Raw genomic sequence first — 18432 nt, 5'->3', positions numbered from 1 at the left:
CTGGGAACTGTAGTTCAGGAACATAGGGAGTCAGACCCATCTAGGGCAGTACTGTCCACACCAACTGGCAGAGGCTGTCTGGGCTCTGTAGCCCTGACTAGAGAGGCAGTTGGGGATTGGATCTTGGAGCTTCTTTGTGCAAGGCAGATGCTCTGCCTGTGAGCTACGACCCTTCTCTCTCAAGGGCTACTAGCCACGAGGGCTGTACTCTGTCTCCACGGCTGGAGCCCATCCTGCTTCGATAGAGCAGTTGCTGGAAACCTCAGGAGGCGAGGGAGCTCTTGAGCTCAAATCCTGCTTCAGCATTTCTCAGCAACTGGGTGGCCACGGTGAGACCAGGCTGTTGGGCTAGAGGGGCTATTGGCCTCATGCAGCAGGATCTCTTTGTGTTCTTAATTCCCAGCACCCTTAACAAACTACAGCTCCCATGAGTCTTTGGGGGGAGGCTCTCCCTGTACGGTGTGGCTCAGCCCACAGCCAGGTGCAGTAGCACATACATTCTTCATTATTATTAGCATTTTGAGTTTTATTGTGTTATTATCTTGTGTTATTATTATGCTATTTTGTATAATGCCTTTTATAGACTGGGGGCTCTGGGCATGAGTTTATGGAACTAAGGGGGCAGGAGCCTGGAAAAGTTCAGGAACCCCTGTGTAGGATGCTTTTAAATTGCTTTTAATCTTGTGAGTCACTAAGGAGGGAAATGCTATGCTTTGAATGGCAGCTAATGTGTTTTTGAAAAGTACATCTTGAAAAATGGGATTATTGCTTGTGGTGTATCCATTTGCAACAATCCATCCTCTGGTTCCTTATAGGACTGTAGCTATACCCCCCTTCCCTCTCTCTTCCCAGGGCTCCTCTGAAGCTGCTGTGTGATAACATGAAGTACCAGATACTATCTCGAGCGTTTTATGGCTGTGAGTTTTCACTTCATCCCATTTTTAGTCACCACTTGGGAGCCAGGGGAACAGCCTGCTTAACCCTTCCCCCACCATTTCTTTGAAATTTGCTCCCCTCCCCCCCCCCCCCCCGTCTGCTGAATCTCCTGATGAAAAAGCATTTGGGGGCAGGAGATGGAATTACGATTTTGGGTGTAGAAATAACCATGGGGGAGAAAGGGTTAAGCAGCCTTTTCTGTCTTCTGCTGCTTTTCATTTTAAAAGGTGATGACAAAGAAGTACTTTTATATCCCCTATAGCACTATGGCCTTGCAATTAAGTGTGATGTGGAGTTTGCCCCAGTATTGTGAACTGAAGGGCAGAACTACCTTGGTTCTACCACTGTGACACCAAAACTGCAAGAATATTTTGTTTATCCCACACTTGTTTATCCCCTGGCTCTTAAGCCAAAAAGACTTGCAGCTCAATAAAGATCAAGATGATCTTGGCCCTCAGGATTATGATCTATCAGACATGGCATTAAAGGAAAGAGATGGGAAGGGAGAAGGAAAAATCAAAGTCTGGCACCGGTTCTTAAAAGTGACAGAGTTCTTAATAAGGAACAGCTGGGATAGAATTGGTGCAGGTAGCCTGTGGAATGGCTGCCAGTTGGTGATGGTTGATGGAGGCAGCTGGCCTCTCATCCCCCTGCCAGGGGACTAGCTCTGCTTCCCTTCTCTCCCTCTGCCATCAGTCTATAGCAGATGTTTGGAACTACAACTCCATCACCCCAGTGAGCATGGTCATTTGGACTACAGCGCATTGAATCGTAGAATAGTCGAGGTGAAAGGGACCGCCGGGCTCATCTAGTCCAACCCCTTGCAATGCAGGAATGTTTTGCTCAACATGGGGCTTGAACTGCAGCCTTGACACAGTTGGGTTGACTGGGATTTGCAGTTTAGAGCGCCTGGAGGGCACCCAGCTTGGGCAGGGTGGTTGATACAACCAGTTCAGATTTTCTTTCCTCTAAGTGACAGCATGGGTCAGTGGACATGGAATCGCAGAACTGTAGAGTTGGAAGGGGACTGAAGGGGCTCCTTGGGTCCTGACATGGTCCTACAGTCCCTCCTCCAAGTCAGGCGGGTGGTGGGGGTCCTTCTTGTGCCAGTATTGCCCCTCCCTGGGGGAGCAATTGGCAGTGGTGCTTTAGCCGCCTCCCCTCCCTGCCCTTCCCGCTGTTGAGGGCTGGTCTCTCTGGGATTGCCCTCTGTGCAGCCTCTTTCTCTCTCTGCTTTCCATGGCTTAGGGCTGGCCTACTGCCGGCACCTCTCCACGGTGAGAACCCACCTCTCGGCGCTGGTGAACCACGACATTGTGTCACCCAGCGTGCCCTGCAGCGCCAGCCAGGGGCTGACCGCTGAGGTCTGGGAGATGTTCCTGCAAGACAGCACGGTAAGGGGCACCAATTCGCCCTGGCCACCCCTGGGGCACAGTCGGCTCTGGCCCGGCTTTTGAAGGCAGATGGTTGAGGGCTGGCGGGGGGGGGGGGGGAGAGGAAAAGTCATTTTCTCTTTACTTGGCCTCAGTTTTCAGTGAACTTTCCCCACAGAGCTATGAGGAGAAAGAGCTTTTGCGGCTAGTCTACTTTGGAGGAGTCCAGCACGAGATCCGGAAAGCAGTCTGGCCTTTCCTGCTGGGACATTACCGGTTTGGGATGTCAGAAGCTGAGAGAAAGCAGGTGAGATAAGTAAAATTACTCATCAGTATGCCATGAAGTCTGCAGTGCTTGTGTTACTGAATCTGTATTTAAATGCTAAACAAGACGAACGATTAGTGGATAAACCACTAATTGGATTTCTCTTAGTGGCAGAGCACATATGGTTACAGTCACATTCTGGAAGGGCTTAAAAGGTACAGAATTGAACGCATGGTACAAAAGAGGGTGAATCATTGCCTAAACGGCCTCGGCCCAGTATACCTGAAGGAGCGTCTCCACCCCATCATTCAGTCCGGACACTGAGGTCCAACTCCGAGGACCTTCTGGTGGTTCCCTAACTGCGAGAAGCCAAGTTACAGGGAACCAGGCAGAGGGCCTTCTCGGTGGTGGTGCCTGCCCTGTGGAACGCCCTCCCATCAGTTGTCAAGGAAATTAACAACTATCTGATGTTTAGAAGACATCTGAAGGCAGCCCTGTTTAGGGAAGTTTTTAAATGACTGATGTTTTAATGTATTTTCAATCTCCCTTTGGAAGCTGCCCAGAGTGGCTGGGGAAACCCAGCCAGATGAGCGGGATATAAATATATTATTATTATTATTATTATTATTATTATTATTATTATTATTATCATTATCATTATTATTATTATTGCCTTATGGAAAAATTGACCCACACATGAAGAGGAAGAGGAGCACAAAGACACCTTTGCTGACCTCTTCCTGACCTCTTCCTGACAAGAGGAAGGGAGCACAAAGACACCTTTGCAGGAGAATGGTGGAGCTTCATTCTATTCAAAAATTCTCCAGAAAACCAAAAGTTTATACTAACTAGTGGATCACTTAATAAGAATGTGTTTTATAGATATACGTACCTCTTTGCTGCTATTTTAGTATTATGTGGGGCTGATTAAAACTTCCATTTGCTCTCTTTGCATAAGTCCTGCCTCAAAAATTGACTTTGCCCAGTGGAAGAGGGCTCCATTTTTCTGCCTCATACTCAGGGCACTTTAGAGCTGGGGTTGGCACGTTCCTTACCATTGCAAAGTGGCTGAGGGTGTGGTGGGTGCATTTTTCTTTCCGCAAAGCATTTCTCTGGTGCTCCTCAGCCTTGCTGCCTGCCCACACTTCCTGATCTGAAAATGCAGTGCATGGTTAAACTATGGAACTTGTTTCCCCAGGAGGCAGAGAGGTCTACAGACCTTTAAAAGAGGACTCATGGAAGAGAGAGCTGTGGGCGACTCTCAGTGGCTCTGCTCTGCCTCCACAGTCAGGGGCAGCAAATCTTCTGAATCCCTGTTGCCAGAAACCACAGGGGGGGAGAAGGCTGCTCTTCTGCTTGAGCCCTGCTTGTGGGCTTCTCACTGGGGCTTCTGAGTGGCCCCTGTGAGGCTGGACTAGGTGGTCCCTTTTGCCTGATCCAGCCGTCTGTTGTGTTCCCTCCTGATCTCTTCCCCATGGGCTTTCATTGAAACTTGGGCACGCAGGAAGTCAGCAGAGCCCAGACCACTGGGTGGATGATTTTAGATTGAGAGAAAGGACTTCCAGAACTACTCCTTAGCCACCTTAAAAATAAGGCAGGCAGGACAAAATCCTGCACCCCACTCATGAGAAGCTCACTGAAAATTTCTTGATAATATTCAAATTAATTGATGGCAAATGATTTTGCGGGATGAGGGGATTGAGGAAGAGCCGTGGATCAGTGGATCAGATTCAAACTCTGTAGAAAGTGGTCAGGCCTGGCATTGTTCTGTGCTGTGCAGTCTAAGGTATCACACTGCTTAAGACAGCGCTGCGAGTGGTTTAAGGTTCTGGATTTAGGCTCCAATCTCTCCGGAGGCACGGGTTCAAATTCCCCTGCTGCCAAGTGTTCTTTTCCCTTGCTATCTTTTTCAAACTATCTGCACCACTTATCCTCTCTTGTGTGAGAGGCAGTGTGCTTTAGTGGTTAGAGTGTCAGACAAGGACCTTGGGAGACCAGGATTCAAATCCCCACTCAACCATGAAGCTCACGGAGTGGCTGCCTTCTTGCAACCTAACCTCCCTCACAGGGTAGCTGCGGGGATTAAATGAAGAGGGAGGGGAACCATGTTTGTTGTTTTGTTTATTACATCTATATACCATCTTTTTCTTCCAAGAAGCTCAAGGTACATGGTTCTCCCCCTCCTCATTTAATCCCCACAACAACCCTGTGGGGTAGGTTAGGCTGAGAGGCAGTGACTGGCCCAAGGTCACCCAGGGAGCTTCATGGCTGAGTGGGGATTCGAATCCTGGTCTCCCAGGTTCTAGTCTGAGACTCTGACCATTATGCCACTTTTGAGCTACTTGGAGGAAAAGGTGAGACATAAATCCAGCAAACAAATAAATGAAACTGGGTTCAGTTCTGCTCCAGGGTGCTGTGGGGGATGCACGGGCCTCTCCCAGCTTCTCTCTTGGCTTCAGGTCGACAGCCAGACTCGCGCCTGCTATGAGCAAACCATGGCAGAGTGGCTGGGCTGCGAGGCGATTGTCCGACAACGGGAGAAGGAGTCTCACGCGGCCGCCCTGGCCAAATGCTCCTCAGGGGCCAGCCTGGACTCCCACATGGAACACATGATGCACCGAGATTCGACCATCAGCAACGATGTGAGTGGGGGGGGGATCAAGGTCCATTGGAATTGAGTCAGTTCCCAGATGGCTTCAGAATCCGTAAAAATAATTTAAATCTCTCAATTTCTCCCCTCCACTGCGCCCTTTCCTGCAGCACTCCCTGGAGCATGTTTGCCATATCCGCCCCCTACATTAAAGGCACTAGGATACCACTTGGAACAGCCATGGCCCCCCTCCATAGAATCCTGGGAGCTGTAGTTTGTTCAGGGTTATGAGAGGAGTCTCCCTAGTTCCCCCCCAACTGATTGTTAAAGCACCTTGTGAGTGGAAGGGGGCGAGCAATTTAAAAAGAGGGGGCACTGTTGGTTCTTGCCCCCCCAAGCTGGCCTCCTCCCCTGATTCCTGGCATCAGCGCATTCTGCCCCCACTGCAGACACCTTGACTTGTCCCCCTGGCCTGGTTCTCCCATGCGCCTCCTCTCTTCCCACAGTCTTCCCAGAGCGGCAGTTCCGGCCCACAGAACCTGACACGGCTTCAGAGCGACTCCAGTGGCAGTACCCAGGTGAGGTGTCCAGCCTGTTGGATCCTCGGGGGGGGGACTCCAAATTCTGAGCTGCTGTGCAAGCCTGAGAGACAGCACTGTGTAATGGTTAGAGTGTTGGCTAAGGACCTGGGGAACCAAAGTTCAAATCTCCACTCAGCCATGCAGCTCACTGGGTGGCCTTGGCTGCCAGTCACTGCCTTCTCACAGCCTAGCCTACCTCACAGGGTTGTTGTGGGGATTAAAGGAGGATGGGGGAGAAGCACGTACACCAAATTGAGCTCCTTGGAGGAAAGGACAGGATAAAAATGTGATTGTATGTTTTTAATAGATTGTCTAGATAGATGGATTGTTTTAATTCTATTAATGCTACCTTGTTTTTTAATCACTGTTCCCCCCTTCATGTTTTTAGTTGTTCTTATTTTACCTGTAAGCTACCTGGAGTGCAGTTCAATCCTCAGTGGTCTCCCCAGCCGAAGGGTCTCAGGAGCAGGCTGGGAAAGACCCCCAAGGCAGAGATTCAGGAGAGGCCCTGGCGAAGCTGGGTGGGCCAGTGGTCAGATCTGGCAGGTAGATAAAGTTTGCTGTAGATCAGCGGTCCCCAAACTTTTGGGGGGCCACTGCCCCCTGGGCTCCATCATTCCATCTCTAGAGAGAGCATTGTTCAGAACTGCTTTTGGCCTGGCCCACTACAGTAAGAAAGATAACAACACAACAACTAATTGCACCTTTATTCAGAATCCAGTTTAAACTATTTAGTTTAATTAATTCAAGAAAACTGATTAACTTGATCCAGTAATACCAGCTTTTCAAAGTCTGATAGTCATTTATACCTCCAGTGCCCCCTGCTTCCCCCTAGGTAACCCCACCCCTCGGGGTGCTACCACCCACTTGGGAACACAGCTTCAGATCTTTGCAGAATGCAGTCTCTTACTAAACATTTAACTATTTACTACTGTTACATAAGCATTTTTTATTTTATTTTTTTGCTATAATAAATTAATCTCTGTTTTATGACTCACTGTAAAATATCTACCTCTCTTTATAAACTCATTTTGGTATTTCTGTGGTGCCTTTCAGGGCTAGGCAGCCCACTCAATTCACACACAAATTTCACAGTAACGATCAAAATTTACATAACAAAAAATCAGCAGTGAAATGATAAAATAGGGTAGAAAAATAGTTGCAGCGTTTTAAAATTGCACTTAAAAGCTTAGACCAGCCTTGAATGAATTGGATAAAAGCAGGTTTGAAAAGAGAGATCTTCAGAGCCAGTTCAGAAACCGTCAAAGGGGCCAAGTGCAGTTCCAAGGTGGGGGACCCACCACTGCAAAGGACCTGCCTCACTAGACTGGTGCACCTTCCTGATGGGAACCTCTACAGCCAATCTTAAGAGCCAGGCAGCTTTGTGTGGCTGCTGGCAATCCGTGGAATAACCTGGCTCCAAGCAGCTTTTTCACAGCATTTTTTTATACGTGTGTAGATTCCACCAATATCTTGAAAGGCAGCTCCATGCAGAGGCCATTGCAGTAGTCAGACAATCTGATCCATTTCTGTTCTCTTTTGGCCTCTCCTTCTTTGCCCAGGTGTTTGAGTCGGTCGATGAGGTAGAACAGCCCGAGGCAGATGCCAAACCTGAAGATGGCAAACGGCCCAAACTCTCCAACGGGATGATCCCTGATGGCGCCTCCTCCCCCGACGCTTGCTATCCCTCTTCCCAGAACTTTTTGGTCACCTCCCCATGCTCAGAGCAGATCTTCAGCACCAAGGACAGTATGGTGGAGACCGCAAAAGCGGTGTGCCACTCTGCCCAGGCGAGCATGGCTGTCGGCCAGGGACCTCTCGGTGTGGACAATGCCCTTGTGGGTGGCACACAAACAGGGGAAGGTTTGCAGGGCCAGGACAGTCTGGAGGAGCTCCCCACCACCAGCAGCTTAGATGAGTTTATCCTCATGGGCAAGGAGCACCCCGATAAAGAGGGGGCATCTCTGTCTATAGTGGATGGGACAGGCAGCTGGCCAGACCACAGTGTGGGGCAGCAAAGCTCCATGGGGAGTGAAGATGACCTCTCAGAAGAGCCAGAGATGGAGAGCCTGTACCCGCAGTTGGATTCACACTCCCTGGCTGTCACTGACTTGACCATTAGCGAAGTCTCGCCTGTCTCCTCGTCGGGGGTCACCTATTCTGTGAGTGTGTCAGGGTCCCTGGTCCCTGGTTCCTCCTGATCTTTGGGAACGGTATTTTGTTTTGCTTTAAAACCCAAAAGGAGCAAACATTTTAGGCAGGGTGAAATTTTTGCTGTGATCGCACTAGAGCATTTATCTATTCACTTACTAACAGCTACTAACTACTACAGTGGTACCTCTGGTTATGTACTTAATTCGTTCCGGAGGTCCGTTCTTAACCTGAAACTGTTCTTAACCTGAAGCACCACTTTAGCTAATGGGGCCTCCTGCTGCTGCCGCGCCGCCAGAGCCCAATTTCTGTCCTCATCCTGAAGCAAAGTTCTTAACCTGAAGCACTATTTCTGGGTTAGCGGAGTCTGTAACCTGAAGCGTATGTAACCTGAAGCGTATGTAACCCAAGGTACCACTGTACAGCTAATTTACTTGCTAGCTACTACTAATGTACTACAGCCTTGCCTTTCTGGCAGTGTTCTCAAGACAGTTTAGTTTTTTAAATGATGGCCCACAGTTCTTGCTGGTGTTAACATTTCTATACTGCCCTTCTTCTGAGGATCACAGGATGGTTTACAATATTAAAAAAACCCAGTTTGTTTTGGGTTCCACACACCAAGCAGGCCACACGCTGGATTTGATTTTTGCTGTGGGTATAGATGTGATCATGTCCTCACTTGTGGAAGTGCCATTGTCTGAAAGCCAGGATTGACTCCCTCCTCCCTCCCGAGTGGCAAGCCTATTTGGGCTCACCCGTGAAGGCTGATGGATCCTGATGGATTTCGTCAAGCCTTGCGGGACCCTGCTTCCCCTGGCGGCTCACTAGATGAGCTTGTCGAGAACTGGAATAACCGGCTCTTGGCAGCCACCAATGAGATCACACCTAAGCGCTCTCTGCGACCCCGCCGAAACCGGGCCCCCTGGTTTACCGAGGAGCTCCGGCTAGAGCGAGTATGGCGGGGTGCCCGTGACGGAGCCTCAAGAACATCTTATAGGACGTTTATGAAAGCCTATGTGATGGCAGTGAAAATGTAAAGAAGTTTTACTTCTCAGCTTCCATTGCTTCCGCTAGCTCTCGCCCAGCGCAACTTTTTAGAATAATTAGGTCTTTAACAACCCTAGAGAAACAGCCAAATTTAAATACGAATTTGACCCATAGCTGTGAGGCATTTGCGAGCTTTTTTGCGGAGAAAGTCTTGCTGCTCTGCCGTGACTTCCCTGCCAGTTTGGATACAGTAACAGAACTGGAGGCCCCCCAACTCTCCTTGGGTCCAGTATTGGACCACTTCGATACTCCCTGCCAATGTAGACAGATTCCTCCGAGCTGGAAGGCCAACCACTTGCCCCCTTGACCCGTGCCCGTCTTGGCTGATTAGAGCATGTGCAGACGAGGTGTGGGCCCCCCTGGGTGAGATCATCAATCAGTCCCTTGGCACGGGGACTTTACCAGGGGTATTGAAGGAAGCAGTGTTGCATCCGCTCTTAAAGAAAACATCCTTAGATCCTTTAGATCTATCCAATTACCACCTGGTTTCGAATCTTCCATACCTGGGTAAGGTAACTGAGAGAGCGATTGCCAAACAGCTTGGTAGGTTTCTGGAGGTAACATCAGCTTTGGATCCATTCCAGTCCGGCTTTCGCCCTGGTTACGGGACCGAGACGCCTTTGGTCGCCCTAACAGATGATCTCCATAGACAGCTGGATCGAGGCGGGTCGGGACTGCTGATTCTTTTAGATCTGTCAGCAGCCTTCGACATGGTCGATCACGAACTTTTGTACCACTGCCTTGCCGACGTGGAGATTCAGGGCACAGTCCGACAATGGCTGCGCTCCTTTATCGCAGGTCGGGGACAGAGGATAGCACTAACGAGAGAGCTACCGTGGCACTCCTTGGTGTGTGGCGTGCCACAGGGTGCAATCCTTTCCCCGATACTTTTCAATATCTTTATGTGCCCCGTTGCCCAGATTGTCTGGTGCTTTGGGCTGGGTTGTCATCAATATGCTGATGACACCCAGCTTTATCTGTTGATGGACGGCCGCCCTGACTCGGCCCCAGACACACTGACCAGATGCTTGGAAGCTGTGGCTGGATGGCTGCGTGGGAGCCGGTTGAAGTTAAATCCTTCCAAGACAGAGGTCCTCTGTCTGGGTCAGGATGACATGGAGTTGGGGCGCCAACTCCCATCTTTTGCGGGGGCTCAATTAGTACCAGCGCCTTCTGTCAAGAGCTTGGGTGTAACGTTCGATGTCTCCCTTTCCATGGAGGCGCAGGTTGCAGCCACAGCAAAGGTGGCATTTTTCCATCTTCGCCGTATTAAGCAGTTGGTCCCTTACCTTTCTTGCCCTGATCTGGCCACAGTGATCCATTCGATGGTCACCTCCAGGGTTGATTATTGTAACTCGCTCTATGCGGGGCTGCCCTTGAAGCTGACCCAGAAACTCCAGCGGGTGCAGAATGCCGTGGCGAGGCTCCTTACAGGGTCCTTGCCGTGGGATCACATTCATCCAGTGCTTTACCAACTGCACTGGCTCCCGGTGGAGTATAGGGTCAGGTTTAAAGTGCTGGTTTTGACCTTTAAAGCCCTATGTGGCCTAGGACCCACATACCTACGGGACCGCCTCTCCTGGTATGCCCCGTGGAGGACCTAAAGGTCCACAAATGACAACACTTTGGAGGTCGCAAGGTGGTTAGATTGGTCTCAACTAGGGCCAGGGCCTTTTCAGTACTGGCCCCGACTTGGTGGAACGCTCTGTCACAAGAGACTAGGGCCCTGCGGGACTTGACATCTTTCCGCGGGGCCTGCAAGACAGAGCTGTTCTGCCTGGCCTTTGGTTTGGACTTAGTCTGACCCTTATGTTTCCCTCCCCTTATGGTTTTGATCTATGGGCTACTATTAAAATGAGGCTGCATTTTAAATTGTATTTTATTTTATTTTTTATAAAATATTTATTTAAATTTGCAAAATATTACAAAATAAAAATAGAAAAAAAATACAAAATAAAAATAGTTAAAAACAACTCAGTCTTTCCATTACTTATTTTTCATTAGCTTATTTTCCGGACCTCCTCACGCCTCCCTTTTTTGTATTCAAGTTCAGTTTGTTGGTTCAGCAAATCCTTCCCCTCTTTGTTTATCCAAATCTTAAATCTTAAAATATTGCAACGTTAAATTTTTACCTGTTAGTAATCCATTTTTCATATTCCCTTATAGTATTACAGCTAGAAACCACTTACTTTCTATCCAACATCATTCTAACATTCATTAATTTTACAATATTTCTATAAATAGGCTTTAAATTTCTTCCAATCTTCTTCCACTGACTCTTCTCCCTGGTCTCGAATTCTGCCAGTCATTTCCGCCAGTTCCATATAGTCCATCACCTTCATCTGCCATTCTTCCAAAGTGGGTAGATCTTGTGTCTTCCAATACTTTGCAATAAGTATTCTTGCTGCTGTTGTAGCATACATAAAAAAAGTTCTGTCCTTCTTTGGCACCAATTGGCCGACAATGCCCAGGAGAAAGGCCTCTGGTTTCTTCAGGAAGGTATATTTAAATACCTTTTTCATTTCATTATAGATCATCTCCCAGAAAGCCTTAATCCTTGGGCACGTCCACCAAAGGTGAAAGAATGTACCTTCAGTTTCTTTGCATTTCCAACATTTATTATCGGGCAAATGATAAATTTTTGCAAGCTTGACTGGGGTCATGTACCACCTGTATATCATTTTCATAATATTCTCTCTTAAGGCATTGCATGCCGTAAACTTCATACCTGTGGTCCATAACTGTTCCCAGTCAGCCATCATTGTTATGTCCAACATCTTGTGCCCATTTGATCATAGCCGATTTCACCGTTTCATCCTGAGTATTCCATTTCAACAGCAAGTTATACATCTTTGACAAAATCTTAGTTTTGGGTTCTAACAGTTCTGTTTCTAATTTTGATTTTTCCACCTGGAAGCCAATTTTCTTGTCCAAATTATATGCCTCCATTATCTGACAATAATGAAGCCAATCTCGCACTTTGTTTTTTAGTTTCTCAAAACTCTGCAATTTCAGTCTATCTCCCTCTTGTTCCAAAATTTCCCAATATTTCGGCCATTTGGCCTCCATATTGAGCTTTTTCTGTGCTTTTGCTTCCATCGGTGACAACCACCTTGGGATTTTGTTTTCCAATAAATCCTTATATCTTATCCAGACATTAAACAATGTTTTCCTGACAATATGATTCTTAAATGCTTTATGTGCTTTGACCTTATCATACCACAAATATGCATGCCACCTGTCAGGGAACTGCCATCGGAAGGAAGGGAAGTGAAAGGGCTCACACAGGTTGGGAGAGACTCAGCAGCTGAAGAGGGAACCAGTAGGGGGAGAGGAGCTGGGCTGAGGGAAAGGGAGCTGGAGGGATGGCTCAGAGACACTTCCAGCGAAGACAGTGGGGAGGTTTCAGGACCTCCTGTAGGGACACCCACTCCTCGCCGGAAACTGTCACGCAGAGAGTCCAGAAGACGTGTTTCCGTTAAGGAGCTTTTATGTTGGAAGCGATTCCGAAAGCAACCACTGTCGGAATCTGCCAGCGACTGACGGAGCCATGTTTAAGGGGCTCCGTTACAGACAGAGGTTTGCAAACTTGACCAAACTCTGAGGGACTAGGATTTTACACACAAGCAGCTCATCGTCCCATCACAGCATTCCGACAGTCTTCGTGAGCAGCTTGTGCAGGAGAAGGCATCATGAGCAACCCAGCCGGAACCGGAGAAGCAGGAGCTGGAGCGGGTCCAAGCCTGGAAGAAAGGTACCGGGTGTTGGAGGTCCAGCTAGCGCTGCAGACGGCGAGGCTTGAGGAGAGGAGGGCTCAGGATGCAGACAAAAAGGGGAAAGACACCCAGCTCGTCAGAAAGGTACCAGGATTGGTGCAGAAGTTTGGGGGGGAGCCCAAAGACTATCATGGCTTTCGGACAGAGATGCAATATGCCCTCAATCTGCAGTTTGATGAATTCCCTGACGAGGAATCAAGAGTGGCTTTCGTGATTGGGCATCTTGAAAAGGGGGCGAGAGACTGGGTTAGACCCCTGATGGCAGCGAATAGTGACGTCCTAAAGGACACGATGAAGTTCTTTCGCGCCATGGATCTGATGTTTTCCAGCGATATTGAACAGGGAGTGGTCCGCAGACAGTTAATGGCTTGCAAACAGGGGAGCCGATCTGTCCGTGAGTACTGGACTGAATTCACCATGTTGATCCATAAATTGGGGTGGGATCTATCGGCGGAACCCATTCAAATGCTTTTTGAAGAAGGGCTTTCTTCGGCTGTGAAAGACGAACTTTCCCGGGCGCCCAGGGCGGAGTCTATGGACCAGCTGACCAAATCAGCGCTGACCATAGGAGCGCGCCAGGAGGCGAGAGCATTGGAGAGGCGGGAAGGGAAGGGGGAACGTTGGAAGGAGTTCCGCATTCCAGACATTCCAGAGCCAACTTTCCCGCCGGCAGAGCCGATGGAAATCGGAACAGCGCGCGCGCGCGCAGTTTCAAAGCCCAGTGAGGGGGGAAAGAAGGAGGGAAAAGGCGCCCGGAAATGCTATCTCTGCCAACAGCCAGGTCACTTTGCCAGAGTCTGCCCCCAGAGGAAGGAATGGCAAGGGATGGTAGGAGCTGTGGAGGGAAGAGAGGAAGAAATACCGAAGCAAGTAAAAGCCAACGCCTGGCTGCCACCGTCGGGGCACAGCAGTCAGGCCAAAGAGCAGTGAAAGTGCCCACGCCAGAACCTCCTAAACCCGCCCTAGTGATAGAAGTGGCGCTAGAGCTGCCAAACGGACACCCTCTAAAGATAAAGGCGCTGTTGGACTCAGGCAGCTCCTGCAATTTCATGAGCAAAGAGTTTGCAGCTGAACACCAGATACAGACGATCCCTTTAAGCAACCCCCTGCAGGTGACCACGATCGATGGCAGGGAGCTGTTGGGAGGAGAAGTCAGCTTGCAGACCGTCCCAATGATAATGAAGGTGGCAAGGCACACCGAACTGATAGCGTTTAATGTGGCCACCTTGGGAGGAGCTCCCATTATATTGGGGATGAGCTGGCTAGCGTTACATGATCCGCTGGTGGGCTGGCATCAGAGAGTGGTTTCTTTTGGTTCAGCACATTGCTTAGAACACTGCAAAGAGGGAAAGGGTTTGGCAGGGGCCCAAGCCACCCTAGCAGGGACTGAAGTAACGGAGAACGTGAAGGTACCACGACAATACGCAGATCTCCGCGACGTCTTCAGCGAAAGGGAAGCTGACCAATTACCCCCGCATAGACCCTTTGACTGTCAAATCAATTTACTCCCTGGGGCACAGCTCCCTGTAGGCAAGCTGTACGCCATGTCAGACAGAGAGATGCAGGAGCTAAGAGAGTTCATTGACAAGAACCTGAAGAGAGGGTTCATCAGAGAGTCCAGGGCGGTGGGGGGCAGCCCAGTGTTTTTTGTGGATAAAAAAAACACGAACAAGCCGAGGCTTGTGTGTGACTTCAGGGCCTTAAATGCAGTGTCAGAACCAGTGGCTTTCCCTATGCCCAGGATTGACGACATTTTGACAAGGGTCAGGAAGGGAAAGATTTTTACTAAACTGGACCTAAGGGGGGCGTACAACCTGATACGAATAAGGAAGGGGGATGAATGGAAAACCACCATGTTCACCCCTTTGGGGGCATTTGAATATTTAGTTATGCCCTTCGGCCTACAAGGAGGCTCCGCGTGCTTTCAATCGTTTATGAACCACGTCCTGGGGCCTTTGCTTTACAAGAATTGTGTGGCCTTCTTAGACGACGTGTTGGTGTATTCTGAGAATGAGGAGCAGCATGTGAGAGACGTCAGAGAAGTGTTGAGCAGGCTGCAAGCCAACCAGCTGTGGGTGAAACTGGAGAAGTGTCAGTTTCATACCAAGGAGGTGGAATTCCTGGGGTATCGCCTGTCAGACAAGGGATTGGCCATGGATCCCGGCAAGGTCCAGGCGGTGCTGGAATGGAAAACACCCAAAACAAGGAAGGATGTGCAGAGGTTCCTAGGATTTGGGAACTTCTATCGTAAGTTCATCCGAAACTTTGCCCACCTGACGGCGCCCATTACGGACTGTCTCAGCAGTAAGAAGAAGTTCGTTTGGACTGAGGAGGCGGAGCGAGCATTTGAGGAACTAAAAAGGGCCTTCGCCTCGGAACAACAACTCCTGCATGTGGATTTACAAAAACCGATGAGAGTGGAAACTGACGCATCAGACAGAGCGATTGGGGCGGTGCTTCTGCAGCCAGGGAAGGAGGAGTCAGAGTGGAGACCGTGTGCCTTTTTTTCGCGAAAGCTGAACAAATCCGAGAGGAACTACACGGTGTATGACCGAGAACTACTAGCCATTCATGAGGCGTTCCGGAGATGGAGGCACCTGCTAATTGGCGCACAACATAAGGTGCAAGTGTGCACTGACCACAAGAACCTAGAGTATTGGAGGACGGCACGAGTGCTCAACCAACGGCAAGTGAGATGGGCCCAGGAGTTCTCCAAATTTAACTTTGAGATTTGTTACGTGCCAGGCCCAGAGAACATTAGGGCGGACGCTCTCTCACGCAAACCTGAATATTTGGAGGAGGAGGGAGCACCCGAAGAGAGACATGTCATTCCAGAGGACCGCTGGGTGTGTGGGGCGGCATTGGTGGGACAAAGAGAACTGGTAGAGGAAACAGAGAATGATGAATACGCCCAGAATAAGCTCAGAGGTCTTAGGGGTGAGGGAGAGGAACCAGGGGGTTTCGAGGAAAGAAATGGAGCTTTGTATTACAAAGGGGCACTGTATATCCCTGAAGGAGACTTAAGGGGGAGGGTACTCAAGCAGTTGCACGACAGCCCCACGGCGGGGCATTTTGGACAACACAAAACCATGTGGTTGGTCACCAGGGAATTTTGGTGGCCTAAGGTGAGGGAAGATGTACGGGAGTATGTAAGAGGGTGTGAGCAATGCCAGCGAGCCAAAGGGGAGAGGCGGGCACCGGCGGGGCTATTAGAACCCTTACCAACCCCAGAACGACCTTGGGAGGCAGTGTCGATAGATTTTATGACTGATCTGCCGAAGTCCAAGGGGAAAACAGCCATCATGGTGGTGGTAGACCTACTAACAAAGATGTGCCACTTTGTAGCCTGCTCGCATGCAGTCACGGCGGAAGAGACAGCGAAGTTATTTGTAGAACACATTTTTAGGTTGCACGGGGTGCCATTGAGGGTGGTCTCAGACCGAGGAAAACAATTTACTTCCAGGTTCTGGAGGAAGCTCATGAGCTTACTGCAGGTGGAGGTCAACTTTTCGACTGCCCGGCACCCTGAAACCAACGGGCAGGCGGAAAGAGCAAACGGGGTCCTCCAGCAATACCTGAGGTGTTATGTCAATGACAGAGAGAATGACTGGGTAGAAAAGTTGGCGCTGGCGGAATTTGCCTACAACAATGCCGAGAATGTGTCCACAGGGATGAGCCCCTTCTTGGCTAATTATGGGTGTCATCCCAGGGCTTTCCCAGGGGGAGAAGGGGAGAGATGGGGTGTCCCGGCAGCCGAGCATTTTGTAGAAGAAATGGAAGCAATCCATCGTCAGCTCCAACTCAACTTAGAAAGGGCGAAGGAAGAATACAAGAGGCAGGCAGACAAGAACCGAAGGGAAGGTGAAACCATAAGGGTGGGAGATAGGGTGTGGCTGTCAACCCAAGGGTTGCCGTTCAAAGGAGGTTGTAAGAAATTAAGACCCAGGAGATTGGGTCCCTTTGAGGTCATTCAACAGGTCAACCCAGTGGCTTTCAGGCTCCGGTTACCCAACCACATGAAACTGCACCCAGTATTTCACAGGTCGTTACTGTCACCGTATGAGGGGGGACGAGAAGGGATGGCCACTCGGGGACCGGTCATAGAAGAAAGGGAATGCAGCAGCCATGTGGCAGAAATCCTCGACGCCAGATGGAAGGGGGATCAGGTGGAGTATTTGGTAGCGTGGGAAGGAGAACCGGAGTCAGAAAACACTTGGGTAATGGCAGAAGATATCAATGACGAGGTATTGATAGAAACGTTCCATCAAAGGTTCCCAAGGAAACCTCAGCCTGTGGAGAGGTTCCGGAGGGAATACTTTGGGACCACCGATGAGGAGGAGGAGTTGGAAGGATTCTCGGAATCGGAAGGGGAAGGGGAGATGGACTCTGAGGAGGAGGAGTACTTCGAGACCAGGAACCGCAACAGGTGGAGAGAAGTGTTCGGGACATCGGAAGATGAAGGAAGTTCATTCCGGGGTTTTGCCTCCTCACCGCCCGTAGAGGAGGGGGCGAGAGGGGATGAAGGGGGCCCTGGAGGGGAGGTGGATGTCAGGGAACTGCCATCGGAAGGAAGGGAAGTGAAAGGGCTCACACAGGTTGGGAGAGACTCAGCAGCTGAAGAGGGAACCAGTAGGGGGAGAGGAGCTGGGCTGAGGGAAAGGGAGCTGGAGGGATGGCTCAGAGACACTTCCAGCGAAGACAGTGGGGAGGTTTCAGGACCTCCTGTAGGGACACCCACTCCTCGCCGGAAACTGTCACGCAGAGAGTCCAGAAGACGTGTTTCCGTTAAGGAGCTTTTATGTTGGAAGCGATTCCGAAAGCAACCACTGTCGGAATCTGCCAGCGACTGACGGAGCCATGTTTAAGGGGCTCCGTTACAGACAGAGGTTTGCAAACTTGACCAAACTCTGAGGGACTAGGATTTTACACACAAGCAGCTCATCGTCCCATCACACCACCCAAATACATTATTAAAGCCTTCTAAATCCAAAATGTCTGTGTTTTCAAGAAGCAGCCATTCTTTCAGCCAGCAAAAAGCTGCTGATTCATAATAAAGTTTAAGGTCTGGCAGGGCAAATCCACCTCATTCCTTTGCATCCGTTAATATTTTAAATTTTATTCTGGGCTTCTTGCCCTGCCAGACAAATCTACAGATATCTCTCTGTTACTTCTTGAAGCAATCCATTTTGTCCATAATTTGCAATGTTTGACACAGAAACAACATTCTAGGCAATACATTCATTTTTATCGCAGCAATACGGCCTAGCAATGAAAGCTTCAAATTTGACCAAATTTCTAAGTCTTTTTTCACTTCCGTCCAACATTTTTCATAATTGTCTTTAAATAACTTCCCATTTTTAGCTGTCATATTAATCCCAAGGTATTTCACTTTCTTAACCACTGTTAAACCTGTCTCATTCTGAAACCTTTCTCTTTCAATCACTGTTAAATTTTTCTCTAAAACCTTTTTTTTTAACTTATTCAGTTTAAATCCTGCAACTTGACCAAATTCTTGAATCAATTCCAAAACTCTTTCAGTACTAGATTCTGGCTCCTGTAATGTCAATACTAAGTCATCTGCAAAAGCTCTCAATTTATACTGTCTAGCTCCGACTTGTATACCTTTAACCAACTGGTCCCTTCTAATCATATTCAACAAAACCTCCAGGACTGATATAAAAAGCAATGGGGAAATTGGGCAGCCTTGTCGTGT

General features: G+C 49.2%; 1 protein-coding gene across 1 annotated transcript in view; it reads left to right on the top strand.

Moving 5' to 3' along the window:
* Positions 1–18432, top strand: part of SGSM1 (small G protein signaling modulator 1) — a 99217-nt gene that overhangs the window by 59465 nt on the left and 21320 nt on the right. The window contains exons 14-19 of the mRNA XM_080979188.1: positions 853–917; positions 2185–2330; positions 2488–2616; positions 5034–5216; positions 5671–5742; positions 7308–7907. Of these exons, the coding sequence (XP_080835314.1) occupies positions 853–917; positions 2185–2330; positions 2488–2616; positions 5034–5216; positions 5671–5742; positions 7308–7907 (1195 nt within the window). The remainder of the gene's footprint in view (positions 1–852; positions 918–2184; positions 2331–2487; positions 2617–5033; positions 5217–5670; positions 5743–7307; positions 7908–18432) is intronic.

Source organism: Podarcis pityusensis, assembly GCF_964106645.2.
Source record: "Podarcis pityusensis genome assembly, chromosome: 13".
In the NCBI taxonomy this organism is placed as follows: Eukaryota; Metazoa; Chordata; class Lepidosauria; order Squamata; family Lacertidae; genus Podarcis; species Podarcis pityusensis.
This window is presented reverse-complemented; position numbering and strand designations above follow the sequence as displayed.